Source organism: Rhinoraja longicauda, chromosome 11 (assembly GCF_053455715.1).
Source record: "Rhinoraja longicauda isolate Sanriku21f chromosome 11, sRhiLon1.1, whole genome shotgun sequence".
Lineage (NCBI taxonomy): Eukaryota > Metazoa > Chordata > Chondrichthyes > Rajiformes > Arhynchobatidae > Rhinoraja > Rhinoraja longicauda.
Window position 1 is genome coordinate 32,683,621 of NC_135963.1, and position 20,332 is coordinate 32,703,952.

At 43.6% G+C, this 20,332-nt stretch overlaps 1 protein-coding gene across 1 annotated transcript; it reads right to left on the reverse strand.

The window, feature by feature from the left end:
* Nucleotides 1-1,826: 1,826 nt before the first annotated feature.
* magoh (mago homolog, exon junction complex subunit) lies at nucleotides 1,827-11,160 on the reverse strand. The gene is made up of 5 exons (XM_078407981.1): nucleotides 10,973-11,160; nucleotides 5,590-5,648; nucleotides 5,341-5,451; nucleotides 2,740-2,822; nucleotides 1,827-2,254 (listed from the first exon to the last, which is right to left on the reverse strand). Exons 1-5 carry the CDS (start codon nucleotides 11,112-11,114, stop codon nucleotides 2,155-2,157), a joined length of 495 nt encoding a protein of 164 aa, XP_078264107.1. The 5' UTR covers nucleotides 11,115-11,160; the 3' UTR covers nucleotides 1,827-2,154.
* Between the last annotated feature and the right edge of the window lie 9,172 nt (nucleotides 11,161-20,332).

Sequence of the window (20,332 nt, forward strand, 5' to 3'; positions counted from 1 at the left end):
CTAGCTCTGTCTCCTGTGATGGAGATGGTGAGGTCCAGAAACGGGAGGGAGATGTCGGAGATAGTCCAGGTATATTTAAGGGCAGGATGGAAATTGGAGGTGAAGTGTATGAAGTTAGTGAATTCTGCATGGGTACAAGAGGTAGCACCAATGCAGTCGTCGATGTAGCTGAGGTAGAGTTCGGGGATGGGGCCGGTGTATGCCCGGAACAGGGATTGTTCGACGTACCCGACAAAGAGGCAGGCGTAGCTAGGGCCCATATGAGTGCCCATAGCCACACCTCTGGTTTGGAGGAAGTGGGAGGAGTCAAAGGAGAAGTTGTTGAGGGTAAGAACCAGCTCTAGGCGGAGGAGAGTGTTGGTAGATGGAGATTGGCTGGTTCTGCGGTTGAGGAAGAAACGGAGGGCTTCGAGACCATCCTTGTGGGGGATGGAAGTGTAGAGTGACTGGACAACCATGGTAAACATGAGGGAGTGGGGGCCTGGGAACCGGAAGTTATCGAGGACATATATATATGTCCAGTGCCCTCCATAATGTTTGGGACAAAAACCCATCATCATTTATTTATTTGCCTCTGCACTCCACAATTTGAGATTTGTAATAGAAAAAATCACATGTAGTTAAAGTGCACATTGTCAGATGTTAATAAAGGCCATTTTTATATATTTTGGTTTCACCATGTAGAAATTACAGCAGGATCTTGACCAGCTGCGCAAGGGGGCTGAGGAATGGTGTTTAATGTGGTTTAGAGATACAGCGTATCTTCGGCCCACCTCTAATGGAAGTAGTTTCATTGAAATCGGTTATATTTTTAAAGTTATTCACATTTTAAAGTTTAAATCCAACTCCTAGGGAGGGAGAAGGGGGGGTTGAGGGGGATGGAGTGGGGAGAGGGGAAGGGGTGGAGGGAGGGGCAGGGGGTGGAGGGAGAGGGAGGGCGAGGAGGGAGGGGGAGGGAGGGGGGTGGGGAGGGCAGGGAGGGGTAGGAGAGGGTGCTGCACCAATGCAGGAGAGGTTTGGTCCCAACGGGTCCACTTGGTCCAGTACCTACTCATATGTTAGCTGCAAAGTATAATTTAAATAGTGTTACATTGCTCTGGCTCTTTATTCCTGTTATTGAAGTCCTTTCAAATGGACATAGTACGCAAGAAACAGGATATCAGGCTATTTTTTTTTTCATATCAATGTTAAAGTTCAGAAGAGATATTTTGTACCTCAACTAACATATGACTGAAAACACCCAAGCGACCTTGAAACTTTTGTTTGAAAAGATTCTATTTTGCTTAACATATCCTGGCTGGTTTTGGGTTGTCTTCAGAACTCGAAAAAATCTCCAGTGTAACTATATAGCCAGATAAACTTATAATGTAACTACATTGCGTTACACATTATCCCTAAAGATGAGCAAAAATATGACATTCTGTGTAAAAACTGATAAGCTTTGGAATAGCAAATAGGCAAAATTCCCATGAATATAATTTAACAATGCATAACAACTTCTTAAGTAAACATAGGACATTTAAAACAGGAAAAAAAAAAATCCGTTATCCTGTTTGAAATTATTGGGAAAAAAACAGAAGAGTAACTAAACAGAGAAGTACACTGAAGATAGATGCAAAATGCTGGAGTAACTCAGCGGGTCAGGCAGCATCTCTGGAGAAAAGGGATGGATGATGTTTTGGGTTGGAATCCTTCTTCAGAAGTCTGCTACAGCAGTCGAAAGAAGGGTTTCAACCTGAAACGTCACCCATCCTTTTTCTCCAGACATGCTGCCTGACCTGCTGAGTTACTCCAGCACATTGTGTCTATCTTCGGTATATACCAGCATCTGCAGTTCCTTCCCACAGAAACGTACACCTTTCAGTGATACAATTTATGAATTGGCAATATTGTTTACAGCACATTTTTTAAATAATGAACTTCCAGCAGCAAACACAAGTGTAATCAATGTTTATTTTAATAAAAAAAGAAATTTTTTATAAAGATGGAGTTGTTTTGTATTCACATAAATTCTTTTAACCAAATCCACATTAAACAAAGTTAGTTACCGTAGCAAAGACTCACCCCAAGCTAATTATTGTTACATCCTCTCTTCCCCCCCCCACCCACTTTAATCCATCCCCAATCAATCATCCTTGTCTGATCATCAAACTCTCAGATGGGCTTGATCTTGAAGTGCAGCCCAATAAGACTGAAAACTAGACATTTCAAGTCTTGGACCAGGTAGTAGAATACTCGCAGACCCTCTGGATCCCTAGAAGTAAACACGTTTGGTTCCATTTAGAAAAGGCATTACAAGTGGAATAACTTAAAAGAAACCTGCCAAATTTCTACCTAATTGATGTTCTTGCAATGGGAAAGCATGCGTTTTAAATGATCACAATTGTTATTCTAGACCATGCCTTCTTCCATCCCAAAATACATGACTCATTCTGGAATGTATTACAGAAGGCAAAGCTGTTCTGTCTCTTCAGCTCATTAAAGTAGCCATCCTTCATTTGCAGATGTTACCTTCATCAGCAAGCTATTGACTGTGAAGGAATCATGACAATCCTAAACCCGTCTTAGATATGGGACTTTAGGGTTCTAATGATCAAACATGGCATGGCAAACACAACAACCTAACCATCTTAATTATGGATACTGACTGGTTTCAGAAGTAAATTATCAATAAAGTGACATGTTGTTTCCACAAAATTTTTAAGTAATTTTTCCCACCCGTAGCAAAGATACACTTACTTGGATTGGTTTACATCAATTAAAGAGCCAATCTTAGATGTTGTGAATGAAATATGTTCATCTCCTATTACAATCTCAAGTTCCTGTTACAAACAAAATATGAAGATAATTTGCACAATATTTCATAAAAGTTAAAGGTGGCCTATTTTGTTCATATTCCACCATATTAGTTACATGCAATTAATCACTATCAATTAATGTACAAAAGGCCCAGACATGTTACGTTTTCAGAACTGCAGAACTAAAGTCACGTTTCTTTCAAAGTTACAATGACTAAGTTGCCTCAAAATTATTCCTGTATCCCAATATCATTTCAAAATCTAACTTTTGAATGAACTGTTTGCACCATATTGAAAATTGAAAGAGTTAGTTATTAACAGGACCCCATAACTGCAACACCACTAATCTTTTGTATTCCAGCGAGAGGAGACCCAGTTGCCTACAATCACACCTCAAACTTCAGTCCTTTCATGCCATCCATCAACCTGTTAACTCACTTTTATAACTCTTTCAATAACTGGTATCCATTTTTTTCAACGACTATCAGAAAAGTATAACAAGGAGTCAAACCAATAATTTACATGGTGACAACTCAATATTGAAAATTTAATATAATCTCAGCATTTGTTTTTATCAACAGAATTGGATTATTGAGGGAGATTCTATTTTTAACCAGAACCCCAGATCTCTTACATTTATGACTATCATTTCCTTTCTATCAATTATTTGAATATTGCATCTTTCATTTAAAAAGCTCCAAAGAAATGGAAACAAGTAATAGAATCTGTCTGAAAATGGACAGATGGAAAAACGTGCAAGAGGTTAGCATATTAATTCCAGGGAATACTGTCCAGATAGATGTTGACTTTGCTACAGATCAATCACAAGTATATGTAATGCATAAAAACCCACACACAGGAGCACGGTGCTTTGAGGGGAAGGGCAGGGTGGAATGGAGAATGAATTAAATTATGAAAAAATTGTGGAACAAGGTATGGAAGGATTTAAATACAATAATGCCATTTTTGTGCTTTGGGAACAAGAAAGCCAACATAGGTCATCTTATCTTTTAAAATAAGCTTAAAAATAAGCTTATCTTTTGGAAAGTACATCGGTGCAGTCAAGCAAGGTCATAAGACACACACACACACACACAATTTCAGTGGGAAAGGGACATAAATGATCTACGATGCAGTGGGAAGAAGTCTATGCATTTGTCTGCGCCTGTATACACTACAATGTTAAAGGTCCAGAGAGAGTGCTAATCAAAAAGTGCAAAGGCCACAATGAGGTTGGGAGATTAAGATGTGAGATGACCATTCAAGAGCTTGATACCAATGGGAAAGAAACTGCTCGAGTGCAATGGTTTAGACTTTTGTTTCTTCTGCCCAAGGAGAGTGGGGACAAGAGAGTCTGATTGAAGTGGGAGGGGTCTTTATTTCAGGAGATACCGGGAAGTGTAGACTGAATCATTGAAGGTGAGGTTGGGCTGCATGATGGATTGGGCTGCATTCACCACTCTCTGCAATTTTTTGCACTTGGACAGAGCAGCTGCCATACCATGTTGCAATGCATCCCAATAGGATGGTTTCATTGAATAATCTGAAAAGATTGATAAGAGTCATGCCACATTTCCTTAGCCTTTTGAGGAATTTGCAGTGTTGGTGTGCTTTCTTGACCATGGCATTGGTTGGGCAAGTACAAATTGTTGGTGATGTTTACACTCAACCTTCTCCACCTCAACACCACTGATGCAAATAGTTTGGCTGACTTTGAGGAAGAGGTTTTTGCCCTGACACCATGTCATTAAGCATTCCATCTCCTTCCTGTCCTGTCCCTCCATTGTTTGAGATCCTGTACTGATTCGAAAGGGAATATAGTTAGGGGCTGAGTAGGCAATCTTGTGGGGCACAGGTGTTAAGGATTTTCGTGGAGGAAGTGTTGTCCCTTATCCTTATTAATTGTGGCCTGAAATGGAGGATCCAGTTGCAGAGAGGATGCTGCCTAGGTTCTGGAGTTGAGAAGCATTTGGTTGGAATTATAGTGTTGAAGCCAGTTATAATCAATAAATAGGAGTCTTGACATAGGGTGTCTTTGCTATCCAGATGTTCCAAAGATGTGTATAGGACCATTGAGATGATCAATATTGCAAATTCTGGTAATAAAACTTTCAAAATCTTGGGAGAATCTAGCACACTACAAAGCATTTGATAAACCGTCATTGACCTGGAATGTTAATTGTTAACATTTAGCAGATGCTTTCCGGCATACTGACTAAAAAGCATTCTGTTTTTATTTAGCGTGAGCTGTGTCTAATTAATTGAATGGAGGTGCCATCATAGCAACAAATCATCAATTGTGATTTAATAACAGTCGACAAACACAAAACTGTCAGAATTTTCCTATTTGAATTTTATTCCAAAATGGGTTCGTTTTCAGGGAAGAAATCTACATGAAATTCCAAGAGTAATTTACATAATAAATTTGACCCAGACTTCTTCAGCTCTGCAAACTGGAATCTGTCACTATTTCTGGTAAGCCTTATAATGGTTGCCAAGCAATACTTTTTTCATGATAGCATTAAAAGGGAAAGGTACTGACCTGTCGCCCCACTCTGTCAGGCGGAGGCCACAAAGCATCATCTTCCTTTGTAATTTCACTATCTTCTATGATGCGTTTTAACTCTTCCATCACACTTTTATGGACATATGCCTAACACAGTAATGCATGTCCAAAAAGACACATAAGAAAAAAAGCAAATTTACTAACTAAATAACAACTAGCTCAGAATTCAACTGCTAACATTTATGAGTTTTCTCCAACTCAAAAGACAATTAAAAAAACGCTTACCTCCTTCCTAATCATAACATCATTTTTGTAATTGCTGTTGTTTGCATATCTGAGTTTACCTGTCAAAAATAAACACACGTTTGATTCTTTCACAAAAGGCATTAAAAATATTATCCCACATAACAATTCACATCTTAAATCACTTTTCTTTCTGCATTTACCAATACCACACACCATATCAAACTCTACAGCACATTCTCAAGCTACCAAAATGAAAAAGTGAGCCAATTAAAAGCGCTGGAGGAACTCAGTAGGTCAAGCAGTATCTATGGAAGGAAGAGACAGATTATGTTTTGGGTTGGGAGTGAATGAATAGGGAGGAAAAGACCAGAAAGGTGAGGTGGGCAAAGCATGGAAAGTGATAGATGGATACAGGTGAGTGATGCGATTGGCAGCCACGTGGAGATAATGACAAAGGCTACAGTTGAAAAGAAGCAATAACGGTGGCAAATAAGGAAAGAAGAGAAGTAAATTGTGAAGTCAGAGGTAGAAATAAGAAAAGGGCTGTGGGTGGGGAAGGATGAAAGAAAAAATGGGATTTGGGGAAGGGAGATGAGTGGCGGGGGGGGGGGGGGGAGGGAGGAGGAGGAGCAGTGTGACTGGTGTGGTGGGAGAAATGGGTGACTCCAGTGTGGGCCAAGGTAAAGAGGGAATCGGGAAGGTGGGGGGGGGGGGTTACCTGAATTTGGAGGATTCAACATTCAAACAGTTAGGTTATAAGCTACACAAGCTTATGAGGTGCTATGAATCCATTCTGCATGTGAGCTCACTCTGGCAATGGAGGCTGCCAAGTACAGAGTGGTTGGTATGCGACGCTGCGGACCTTTCACCGTCCGGCGCGGCCTGGAACGTGGCGACACCAGCCTGACCGCGGGAGAAGACGGCAGGGGAAGAGAAAAGACATTCTGGCCTTCCATCACAGTGAGGAGGGGACTGGAGGAAACTCACTGTGATGGATGTTTCTTTTTTTTGTGTTGGTTGGGGTTGTGTAATTTGCTTATTTTACTGCTTTTATTGTTGGACTGTGGGTGACTAAATTTCGTCCAAAAAACTTGTTTTTTGGATGACAAATAAAGATATCCTGAATCCTCCTGAATCCTGAATAGGAAGGGGAGTTAACATAATTAGCCACCGGAAGCTCCAACAGGCCATGGCTGACAGATTCAGCAAAAATATCACCTATTCTACACTTGGCCTCGCTGATATAGAGGCCATATTGAGAGCACCAAATGCAATAGTCAACGTTGGGAAGAGGTGTACATGAATCTTTGTCTCATCTGGCATGGCTGCCAGAGTCCTTGGATGAAAGTGAGAGAGGTGTAGGGACAGGTGTTGCATCTCCTGTGATTGCAGGGGAAGTGTTTGGGAGATGGCGAGTTGGGCGGGAGGAGATAAGCACACCAAGTAGCTGTGGAGGGTGGTCGGAGTGAGTAGGGGAGATACGATCACAACAAAGTGGCGGAAATGTTGGAGAATGACGTATTGGATGCGGAGGCTGGTGGGATGAGGATCAGGGGAACTCTATCCTTGTTCAGTCTTGTGAGAGGGGAATGGAAAACCAAACTGCAGGACGCAGAGGAGACACATGTGGGGACTCCATCCACATGCCTCACTTCCATCCAGGAAGTCCAGCAGCCCTTCCAGGTGAGACAGGTTCACGTGCACCTCATTCAACATTGTTTATTGCATTTGGTGCTCCCGAAGTGACTTTCCTTACATCAGTGAGACCAAGCAGGTGATCGTTTCACCAAACACTTGTTCTCTGCCTGCCCAATGTCCTGGCTGATAACCATTTTTAACTTCCCTTGCAATACTGACCTTTCTATCCTGGGTCTCCACCACTGCCAGAATGAGGCCACATACAGATTGGATGAACAGCATCTCATATTTTGCATGGGTAGTTTATAACTCGTCGATTTGAACAATGAATTCTCCCATTTCAAATAGTACCCACTCTATTCCCCTCAATCTACTGCCGACCACCAAGCCCAATGTGCACCCATTTTTCCCTCCACCCCAGACACCCTGCTCCTCCACCCCCCAAACACTTATCGCCCATCCCCGAGCCCCATGTTTCCTTTTATCCACTTTCCACCCACACCTTTCCCTCAAACTTTCCAGTTCACTCCTCTTCTTTCTGTATTTAACATGCTTTTATCTCCTTTTCACCTCTAGCCTGTCAATATCTGCTCATCAAACTCCATCAACTGTAGCCACCTATCATTTGCCAGTAGAAACAAAATGCTGGAGTAACTCAGCGGGTCAGGCAGCATCTCGGGAGAGAAGGAATGGGTGATGTTTCAGGTCAAGACCCTTCTTCAAACCCTTGGTCTCGACCCGAAACGTCACCCATTCCTTCTCTCCCGAGATGCTGCCTGACCCGCTGAGTTACTCCAGCATTTTGTGTCGACCTTCGATTTAAACCAGCATCTGCAGTTTTTTTCCTATCATTTGCCAGTCTTTGCCCAACCCCCACCTTACTGTTCCAATTTTCTTCCCCCTACTCCATCAGTCTGAAAAATGCTCATGACCCAAAATGTCATATAATGTCAAATATAAATGTCCAAAAAAAAACCATGTTAGGAAGCAGAGGGTGGAAGGTTGTTTTTTGGCCTAGAGACGTGTAACTAGTGCTTCGGGGATCAGTGCTAGGCCCTTTGCTATGTAGGTTATATCAACGATTTGGGTAAGGATAAACAAGGCATGAATGGTAAATGTACACATGACACTAAAGTGGTGATAAACTTATGGCTGGATCTTGATCAGCTGGGCAAGTGGGCGAAGGAATGGGAAATGGAATCTAATGCAGGTAAGTGTGAGGTGTTGCACTTTGGGAACTCAATCCTGGGCTAGACTTTCACGGTGAATAATAAAGTCCCAGGAGAGTGTTGTAGAGCAGAGGGATCTAAGAGTACAGGCACCCAGTTGCTGGAAAGTGGGATCATAGAGTGGTCAAGGCGGCCTTTGGTGCATTAGCCTTCATCAGTCAGGGTATTGTGAATAGAAGCTGGGACATTATACGAGTTGTACAAGACAATGGCAAGGCTGTGACTGGAATACTGCATACAGTTGTGGTCACCCTGCTATAGGAAAGATGCCATTAAGCTGGAAATCATGCAGAGATTGATGAGGACTCAAGGCCTTGAGCCTTGGAAAGGTTGGAAGGCTAGGGCTATTCGTGGAGTACAGGAAGCTGAGAATAGAGGTGTATAAAATCATGAAGGGACTAGATAAGGAGAATACACAGTCCTTTACCCAGGGTATGTGAATCAAGAACCAGAGAGCATAAGTTTAAGGTGAAAGTGGCAATAAGAAACTGAGGAGCACATTTTTTTCACAGGGTGGTGGGTATATGGACGAGCTGCCACAGAAGGAAGTTGAGGCACATTGTATAACAGCATTTAAAAAACACTTGATCAGTTACATGGATAGGAAAGGTTTAGACGGAGATGGAATTGAAGATTGTTTGTATTTACTTCTATTTGGAAGAGAATGGATTAAAGAGTCAGCATAGCTTTGTACATGGCAGGTCGTGCCTTACTTACTTCGAGCTTTCTTGAGATTAAGTTGGTGATTTGATAAAGGTGGGGGAGTTGTCTACATGGATTTTGGCAAGGCATTTGATAAAGTCTCCCATGATAGGCTGATCCATAACATTAATACACATGGAATTAAAGGTGAATTAGTCATATACATTCAGAACTGACTTACTGATAGAAGACAGAGGGCTGTGGTGGAAGGACAATACTCAGGCTGGAAGTCTGTGACCAGAGGAGTTCCACAGTGAAGTATACAATGACTTGGACGTAAACTGGTTAGTTAGGAAGTTTACAGATGACACCATGATGCTGGGGTCATAGTTGTGAAGAAGACTGTAAACGTATACAGCAAGGTATAGATCAGCTACAGAAATTGGGTAGACAAATGGTAGGTGGCATTTAATCCAAGCAAGTATGAGGTGTTGCACTTTGGTAGTTTGAATATATACAATTAATAGCCTGATTTAACATCACTGATTTAGAGAGGGACAAATAGTGTGGTAAAGAAAGCATGTGGTGTGTCTGCCTTCAATGGTCAAGGCAAACAGTACAGGAGTCAGGAAGTCATGAGGACTTTCGTTAGGCCTCATTGGGAGTATTGTGTGTAATTCTGGTTGCCCCATTACAGGAACATATGAATGCTTTGGAAAGAGTGTAGAAGAGGTTTACCAGAAGAATGATGGATTAGAGGATATTAGCTACAGGGAAACGATGGACAGATTTCGTTTTTTTCTCTGGAACACCAGCGATTGCGGGTAGACTCGATAGAAGTATATACAAATATAAGAGGCATAGATAGGATAGACAGTCGGGACATTTTTTCCTCGGGTGGAAACATCCAATATTATAGGGCAGAGATTTAAGGTGAGAGGGGCAAAGTTTAACAATGATGTGCAGGACAAGATTTTTTAAAGCTCAGATATTGGTGAGTGCCAGAAACACACTGCTGGGGCATGTGGTTGAGGTAGATATGATATTGGCATTTAAGAGACTTTTGGATATGTAGGGAATGAAGGGATATGAATTATGTGCAGGCAGATGAGTTGATCTTGGCATCACATTCAGCACAGATACTGTGGGCCTGTTCCAGTGCGATACTGTTATTGGTAGAAACAGCAAGAGGAGTCATGGTTACTCGGTACATCCATAAAGAAATGACGTTTTTTTTAATACGATGGAAATCAAGAGAAAGTGATGCTCAGGTAAAATATGTACCATGTTATTGACTGGCAGCGTAGGCACAAGGAACTGAATGTTTCTATTTTTTATGTTCCCCAAGTAAGGGAGCCACAAGCTTTCAAGAGAGAGCTAGATAGAGCTCCTAAGGATAGCGGAGTCAGGGGGGTATGGGGAGAAGGCAGGAACGGGGTACTGATTGTGAATGATCAGCCATGATCACATTGAATGGCGGTGCTGGCTCGAAGGGCCGAATGGCCTCCTCCTGCACCTATTGTCTATTGAGCACCAGTTAACCACCACAGTTGCAAGATGACCACTAATGAGTTCAGAGCAAATTCAAAGTTGCTGCCAAAGGAAAGGGGAATGTTATTAGCATCTACTGATCAACATTGCGGGCGGAGAGTTTGTGTGGAACATCTATGGGCAGCATGCATGGGCCGGCATTGGCCGAGGGTCTGCCTGAGTTGCAGGTCTGCCTCAGTGCAACCCCGGCCGTGTTCGGGGGGAGCGGAGGGCTCGGATTGATGCTGGTCGGCGGGGCGACCGGGTGGATGCCGGATCCCGGTTCCCTCAAACTCCCGCCCCCATCCATCCCATCAGGCGGCGGCCATGTCGGACAGGCCCCGGGCCGACCTGCGCCGGCGCCGGCGCCGCGCACTCCTTACCGTCCGGCCTGAACTCAAACTCCAGGAACTCGTGGCCGAACTTGCCCTTGTGTCCCACATAATAGCGGAGGTAGAAGTCGCTCGACATGCCACCCTCGCCGCCCCGCCGCATCGGACGCCGTTCCTCATCGCCTCCACGCATGGCCGCGTAAACAGGCGCGCACCTGCCCGTCTCCCCCACGCGTCACACGTCGCACATCCTGACGTCACACGTACGCATCGCGTGAAACGTCACTCGTGCATGAGGAGGGAGGCAGAGGAGAGGGAGGAGAGGGAGGAGAGGAAAGGAGAGGAGGGGGGGGGAGGGGAAAGGGGAGGAGAGGAGGGGGAGGGGAGGAGGGGAGGGGGAGAGGAGGGAGGGGAGGGGAGGGGGAGAGGAGGGAGGGGGGGGAGGAGGGGAGGAGGGAGGGGAGGAGGGAGGGGGGAAGGAGGGGAGGTGGGTGGAGGGAGGGGGGGGAGGGGGGGGAGGAGGAGGAGGAGGAGATTTACACCGACGATGGACTCAAAACCATGGAGTAACTCAGCGGTTCAGGCAGCGTCTCTGGAGAGAAGGAATGGGTCTCCTTTTCTGCAGAGATGCTGCCTGTCCTGCTGAGTTACTCCAGCAGTTTGTGTCTATGCACAGGTTGAAGTCCTCGGAGGATAGAACCACAGTTCTAGTTACCTAGTGGAGAAAAGGGGGAAGCGGGGGAGCTATTGTATGACCATTGTAGGTAACCTACAAAAAACTCTCCCCCCCCCCCCCCTTTTCTCTCTTTCTCCACTGAAAATTGGTTAACTAGTTCCACATTTTACAACTTAGTATCCACTTCCCTCGCACAATTAAAGCATGGAATAGTCTTCACCCTACTATAGTTACTCAACCAGACGCAACTAAATTTAAGGTAGCTCTTCTCCAAGAAGCCCTTCTTGCTTAAGTCCATATTCCGCCACCTCCAGTTTAAATTACATTTGGAATATTTTGGAGGACCAAGAACCATTCCCCTCGGGCTCACACTTGACACGAGCCACCAGTCAGCTTATGAAGGAACCTCCTACCTGAGGTCATCTGTTGCCGGCCCCAACTTGTCCTGTTTTTTCTTCGCTTCCCGTTTATCCCCCCACTCTCCGGACTACAATCAGTCTGAAAAAGGGTCCTGACTTGAAACGTCAGAGATGTTCCCTGATCCATAGGGTTTCTCTGGCATTTTATATCAATAATTGGTGGTGGAAGGTTTCTTTCTGGACAGGAGGCCTGTGACTAGTGGTGCCTCAAGAATTGCTGCTGGGCACATTGTTGTTTGTGGTATACATCAACAATTGGATGAGGATTGCAGGTACCTCGATGCCTAAAAGTGGCATCACAGGTAGACAAGGTAGTCAAGAAGGCTTTCAGGACATTGGTCTTCATCAGTCAGGGTATTGAGTATGGAAGTTGGGATGTTATGTTAAAGTTCTACAGGGCGCTGATGAGGCCACATTTGGAGTATTGAGTTCATTTTTGGTCACCCTACTGTAGCAAAGATGTTGTTAAGCTAGAAAGAGTAGTGAAGATTTACAAGGATGTTGCCAGGATTTGAGCCCTGAGCTACAGGGAGAGGTTAGACATAGATACGTATATAATCATATCATATCATATCATTAATATACAGCGCGGAAACAGGCCTTTTCGGCCCACCAAGTCCGCGCCGCCCAGCGATCCCCGTACATTAACACTATCCTACACCCACTAGGGACAATTTTTACATTTACCCAGCCAATTAACCTACATACCTGTACGTCTTTGGAGTACAATAGGTGCAGGAGTAGGCCATTCAGCCCATCGAGCCAGCACCGCCATTCAATATGATCATGGCTGATCATCCACAATCAGTACCCCATTCCTGCCTTCTACCCATATCCCTTGATTCTGCTAACCCTAAAAGCTCTATCTAACTCTCTTTTGAATGTATCCAGTGAATCGGCCTCCACTGCCTTCTGAGGCAGAGAATTCCATAAATTCACAATTTTCTGGGTGAAAAAGTTTTTCCTCATCTCACTTCTAAATGGCCTATCCCTTATTCTTGAACTGTGGCCCCTGGTTCTGGACTCCCCCAATGTCAGGAACATGTTTCCTGCATCTAGCGTGTCCAATCCCTTAATAACTTTAAATGTTTCTAAAAGATCCCCTCTCATCCTTCTAAATTCCAGTGAATACAAGCTCAGCCGTTTCATTCTTTCATCATATGACAGTCCCGCCTTCCCGGAAATTAGCCTTGTGAAGCTACGCTGCACTCCCTCAAAGGCAAGAATGTCCTTCCTCAAATTAGACCAAAACTGCACACAATATTCCAGGTGTGGTCTCACCAGGACCCTGTACAACTGCAGAAGGACCTCTTTGCTCCTATACTCAAATCCTCTCATTATGAAGGCTAACGTGCCATTAGCTTTCTTCACTGCCTGCTGAACTTGCATGCTTACTTTCAGTGACCGATGTACAAGGACACCCAGGTCTCGTAACACTTCCCCTTTTCCTATTCTGACACATTCAGATAATAATCTGCCTTCTTGTTTTGCCATCAAAGTGGATAATCTCACATTTATCCACATTATGCTGCATCTGCCATGCATCTGCCCACTCACCCAACCTATCCAAGTCACCCTGCATCCTCAAAGCATCCACTTCACAGTTCACAATGCCACCCAGCTTTGTGTCATCAGCAAATTTGCCAATGTTACTTTTACTTCATTCATCTAAATCATTAATAATCATTAATAATAATCATCTAAATCATTCCTTCATCTAAATCATTGCTAGGACTTTAGTCCTTGGAGCTCAGGAGGCTGAGGGGTGATCTTACAGAGGTGCATATGAGCATGAGGGGAATAGATAGGGAATCAAGAACCAGAAGACATGGGTTTAAGGTGAGGGAAAGATTTAATGGGAACACTATCCTACTCGGAATTGTTTGAACCTTACAGCCATAAACACAGACACAGTCTTAAGAAGGGTCTCAACCCAAAAGATCACCCATTCCTTCAATCCAGAGATGCTGCCTGTCCCGCTGAGTTACTCCAGCATTTTGTGTCTATCACAGACACAATAGACAATAGACAATAGACAATAGGTGCAGGAGTAGGCCATTCAGCCCTTCGAGCCAGCACCGCCATTCAATGCGATCATGGCTGATCACTCTCAATCAGTACCCCGTTCCTGCCTTCTCCCCATACCCCCTCACTCCACTATCCTTAAGAGCTCTATCCAGCTCTCTCTTGGAAGCATCCAACGAACTGGCCTCCACTGCCTTCTGAGGCAGAGAATTCCACACCTTCACCACTCTCTGACTGAAAAAGTTCTTCCTCATCTCCGTTCTAAATGGCCTACCCCTTATTCTTAAACTGTGGCCCCTTGTTCTGGACTCCCCCAACATTGGGAACATGTTTCCTGCCTCTAATGTGTCCAATCCCCTAATTATCTTATATGTTTCAATAAGATCCCTCCTCATCCTTCTAAATTCCAGTGTATACAAGCCCAATCGCTCCAGCCTTTCAGCATACGACAGTCCCGCCATTCCGGGAATTAACCTAGTGAACCTACGCTGCACGCCCTCCATAGCAAGAATATCCTTCCTCAAATTTGGAGACCAAAACTGCACACAGTACTCCAGGTGCGGTTTCACCAGGGCCCGGTACAACTGTAGAAGGACCTCTTTGCTCCTATACTCAACTCCTCTTGTTACGAAGGCCAACATTCCATTGGCTTTCTTCACTGCCTGCTGTACCTGCATGCTTCCTTTCATTGACTGATGCACTAGGACACCCAGATCTCGTTGAACTCCCCCTCCTCCTAACTTTACACCATTCAGATAATAATCTGCCTTTCTATTCTTACTTCCAAAGTGAATAACCTCACACTTATCTACATTAAACTGCATCTGCCATGTATCCGCCCACTCACACAACCTGTCCAAGTCACCCTGCAGCCTTATTGCATCTTCCTCACAATTCACACTACCCCCCAGCTTAGTATCATCTGCAAATTTGCTAATGGTACTTTTAATTCCTTCGTCTAAGTCATTAATGTATATCGTAAATAGCTGGGGTCCCAGCACCGAACCTTGCGGTACCCCACTGGTCACTGCCTCCCATTCCGAAAGGGACCCATTTATCCCCACTCTTTGCTTTCTGTCTGTCAACCAATTTTCTATCCATGTCAGTACCCTACCCCCAATACCATGTGCCCTAATTTTGCCCACTAATCTCCTATGTGGGACCTTGTCGAAGGCTTTCTGAAAGTCGAGGTACACCACATCCACTGACTCTCCCCTGTCAATTTTCCTAGTTACATCCTCAAAAAATTCCAGTAGATTTGTCAAGCATGATTTCCCCTTCGTAAATCCATGCTGACTCGGAATGATCCCATTACTGCTATCCAAATGCTCAGCAATTTCGTCTTTTATAATTGACTCCAGCATCTTCCCCACCACTGATGTCAGACTAACTGGTCTATAATTACCCGTTTTCTCTCTCCCTCCTTTCTTAAAAAGTGGGATAACATTTGCTATCCTCCAATCCACAGGAACTGATCCTGAATCTATAGAACATTGAAAAATTATCTCCAATGCTTCCAATATTTTTAGAGCCACCTCCTTAAGTACCCTGGGATGCAGACCATCAGGCCCTGGGGATTTATCAGCCTTCAGTCCCATCAGTCTACCCAAAACCATTTCCTGCCTAATGTGGATTTCCTTCAGTTCCTCCATCACCCTAGGTTCTCCGGCCCCTAGAACATTTGGGAGATTGTGTGTATCTTTCTCAGTGAAGACAGATCCAAAGTAACGGTTTAACTCGTCTGCCATTTCTTTGTTCCCCATAATAAATTCCCCTGTTTCTGTCTTCAAGGGACCCACATTTGCCTTGACTATTTTTTTCCTCTTCACGTACCTAAAAAAACTTTTGCTATCCTCCTTTATATTATTGGCTAGTTTACCCTCGTACCTCATCTTTTCTCCCCGTATTGCCTTTTTAGTTAACTTTTGTTGCTCTTTAAAAGAGTCCCAATCCTCTGTCTTCCCACTCTTCTTTGCTATGTTATACTTCCTCTCTTTAATTTTTATGCTGTCCCTGACTTCCCTTGTCAGCCACAGGTGTCTCTTACTCCCCTTAGAGTCTTTCCGCCTCTTTGGAATAAATTGATCCTGCAACCTCTGCATTATTCCCAGGAATACCTGCCATTGCTGTTCTACCGTCTTCCCTGCTAGGGCCTCCTTCCAGTCAATTTTGGCCAGCTCCTGCCTCATGCCTCTGTAATCCCCTTTGCTATACTGTAATACCGACACTTCCGATTTTCCCTTCTGCCTTTCCATTTGCAGAGTAAAACTTATCATGTTGTGATCACTGCCTCCTAATGGCTCTTTTACCTCTAGTCCCCTTATCAGATCAGGATCATTACACAACACTAAATCCAGAATTGCCTTCTCCCTGGTAGGCTCCAGTACAAGCTGTTCTAAGAATCCATCTCGAAGGCACTCTACAAACTCTCTTTCCTGGGGTCCATTTCCAACCTGATTTTCCCAGTCTACCTGCATGTTGAAATCTCCCATAACCATCGTAGCATTACATTTTTGACACGCCAATTTTATCTCCTGATTCAACTTGCACCCTATGTCGAGGCTACTGTTTGGGGGCCTATAGATAACTCCCATTAGGGTCTTTTTACCCTTACAATTTCTCATTTCTATCCATACTGATTCAACATCTCCTGATTCTATGTCACCCCTTGCAAGGGAATGAATATCATTCCTTACCATCAGAGCAACCCCACCCCCTCTGCCCACCTGCCTGTCCTTTCTATACGTTGTGTACCCCTGAATATTCAGTTCCCAGCCCTGGTCCTCTTGTAGCCATGTCTCAGTGATCCCTACAACATCATACTTGCCCATGACTAACTGAGCCTCAAGCTCATCCACTTTATTTTTTATACTACGCGCATTTAAGTACAACACTTTAACTTCTGTATTCACCTCCCCTCTCACATCGGTCACAATTGGCCCTGCCCTTAATTTCTTTTCCCCTCTAGAACTTCTGTTCCCATTCTTCCGAGAGTCTTTTGCAATATCTCCTGTATTCCCTTTTTTTTACCTCATCTTCATATTCACAATTTGTCAACCCCTCAATTTGTCAACACAGCTCCTTTGGTTCCACCAAGTCTGACTATTGTGCACCCATTTATACCAATCGTACACTGATACCATTTTATTCTACCCACATTCCCATCAACCACCCCTGGGTTTTACAAATCACCTACACAATAGGGGGGATTTACAGTGATCAATTGACTAATTTGCACCTGTGAGGTAGGAAGAACCTGGAGCACCCAAGTGAACCCACTTGGTCACAGGGAGAACATGCAAACTCCACACAGACCAGGTCAGGATTTGGTCATGTGAGGTATTAGCTCCACCACCTGAGAGTATTCCATCATGCTCCCGACTCCTGCATTATAGATGGGGAAAATCATTGGGTTGTCAAGAGGTTAGTTGCATACAATGGAATACCACTAACATGTGGTTGTAGCCATGGTGTTTATGTGGCTAGTTTACTTTGTTTTCTGGTCTATAAGACCCTGATTGTTGACTGCAGGGAATTAAGAAATGGGAATGTTGTTGAATATCATTTGGATCAGATAGACTCTGACTTGTTCGAGATGTGTTTCTACCTGCTACTTGAACAATGTGGATGTTTTCCTGCCACATATCTATATCCACGAATGTTGTCTTGGTCATGGATTACTTCATTATCTAAGATGTTACAAATAGTATTTAACATAGTGAAATATTCTGTACATATGATGCAGGGAAGGTCATTGATGAAGCAATTGGAACAATACTGAGGAGTTTCTGAAATGCCATGTTTGGATTGAGATGGTTTGCCTCACATACCGCGGCACGGTAGCGCAGCGGTAGAGTTGCTGCTTTACAGCGAATGCAGCGCCGGAGACTCAGGTTCGATCCTGACTACGGGTGCTGCACTGTAAGGAGTTTGTACGTTCTCCCCGTGACCTGCGTGGGTTTTCTCCGAGATCTTCGGTTTCCTCCCACACTTCAAAGACGTACAGGTATGTAGGTTAATTGGCTGGGTAAATGTAAAAATTGTCCCTAGTGGGTGTAGGATAGTACGGGGATCGCTGGGCGGCACGGACTTGGTGGGCCGAAAAGGCCTGTTTCCAGCTGTATATATATGATATGATATGATATGATACCCGTTACTATCTTCATATGCTTCATGTATGATGCCGGCTCGAAGGGCCGAATGGCCTACTCAGGCAACTATTTTTTATGTTTCTATGTGCTAGGTGTGAATTTAGGCAGTGTATAATTTTCCTATTGTGTCACTTTGACAAGTATTATTAGAACCTCTTGACGTCACAATTGGGCAAATACATCTTGATGTCAGGACAATCCCTCACGTCTGGAAGTCTGTTTTTTTGTCAATGTTCGGCTAAGGCTGTAAAGACTTTGAGCTTTTTTGCACTAGTATTGGGGTTATTAATTTATTGAATTTTTGTTTATTATCTATGTTATTGTGTACAGGCCTGATATGTTGCTGCAGTAATGATTTCATTCTTCCAATGTTGGTACATATGACAATTAATCACTCTTGACTTGATTATACTCAAGTTCTGGAGCCTTTGATATTCAATCTTTCAATAAAGGTTGGTTTCAGAGCGATGGAAGCCTGAGGACGTAGCTGAGAGATCCTTCTCCCAGCCCTTGATTGCTGAGGATGGTTGCAAATATTTCAGTCTTTTCTTTTATAGTGATGCACTCTTCCACTATCATTGAGGCTCTAATGCTTATGAGGCGTACTTTTTCAGTTAGCTGTTTAATCGTCTGCCAAAATTCATAATCAAATATAACACCATTGCAAAACTTTAATCTGATATAATGATTGTGGGATTGTTAAATTCTATCTGTTGGATGCTGCTTCTGATGTTCAGCATGCATATAGTTCTGTGTTGCAGCTTCACCATGTTGACATCTTATTTTTAGGATGGTTTGATACTGGCTATGCCCTCTTTGAGGCAAGGTTGATGCCCTTAACCAATGATAATGACAGTTTGCGAATACACTGGGCCTTGAAATTACAGGCTGTAGTGAAATGCACCCTTCAGCTGCAGATGACCTGCAGTTCCAGATTATGACGGTTCAGATCTATTTTGGATACATCCCATTTACGATAGTGGTAGTACGCACATATGATGAAGACTTCCTTAGAACTTGGAAAGAGCTTTGTCTCCACAAGGATTATGCAGTGGTTACTTCTCACAATGTTGAAGATGCATCAGTTAGATTCGTGAGGATGACAAAATAAACTAATCTCTCATAATGGTTCTCCTCAACCAACCATCAGTCTGATGATGACCATCGTGGACTCAAACTCTGTACATTCTGTTCCCTCCTATTCTCAGTGCTTTTTATAAATGTTATTCAGTTTATGATAACATGTTAGGGGTGTATCCAAATTGCCAATATTTTAGAGGTTGTTAATTCACTTATTCTTTGTTAAATGGACATGTACAGTAGCTGCAGTTTGATGAGAGGAGAGGCTATTCCAATAAACATCATTGGTTGTATGTGGTGCAAGCCCTAAAAACTATTGCAACCAGAAAACTGGTTATTTTCTAGCTGGCAGCTTTATTGTAATGTGTAGGAAAGAACTGCAGATGCTGGTTTAAATCGAAGGTAGACACAAAATGCTGGAGTAACTCAGCGGGACAGGCAGCATCTCTGGAGAGAAGGAATGGGTGATGTTTCGGGTCGAGACCCTTCTTCAGACTGATGTCAGGGGAGCATTATTGCAATGCTATATCTGGGGAAGTTGGATTTCCAAAGGGTCTTGGTTAGCATCTGTTTAATGCAGTGAGTAGTACTGATGTTGATTTCCCCTCCTGTGTTATGCTCACTTGTTTCATTTTTATTTTATTGGCCTGTTGGCACTTTCTTGGCATCAGTTAAATTTCAGAATCAGAAATTTGACAGGAAAATGTCAACCTCTGTGAAATACACACGTGCAATCCAGTGTAAGTAAAAGAGCTTTTGTTTCTGCTTAAATTCCACACTTCATGACCTGAATTCCACACTTCATGACCTGAAGTCCATGTAGACCATGCCTACAATTCCACTCTCATCAATCTTCGTGACTGCTTCTTCAAAAGACTCAGCTTCAGCCCGAAACGTCACCCATTCCTTCTCTCCTGAGATGCTGCCTGATAAAGGTCAGAGATGAATACACACAAAGTGTGAGACAGAAGGGGTTAAGGAGTTGCAAATTGTGAAGCTAGAGCATTGACAAGGTGCGAACACTGAAATTGATCTCAATATTCCTAGGTCTGCATTTCTA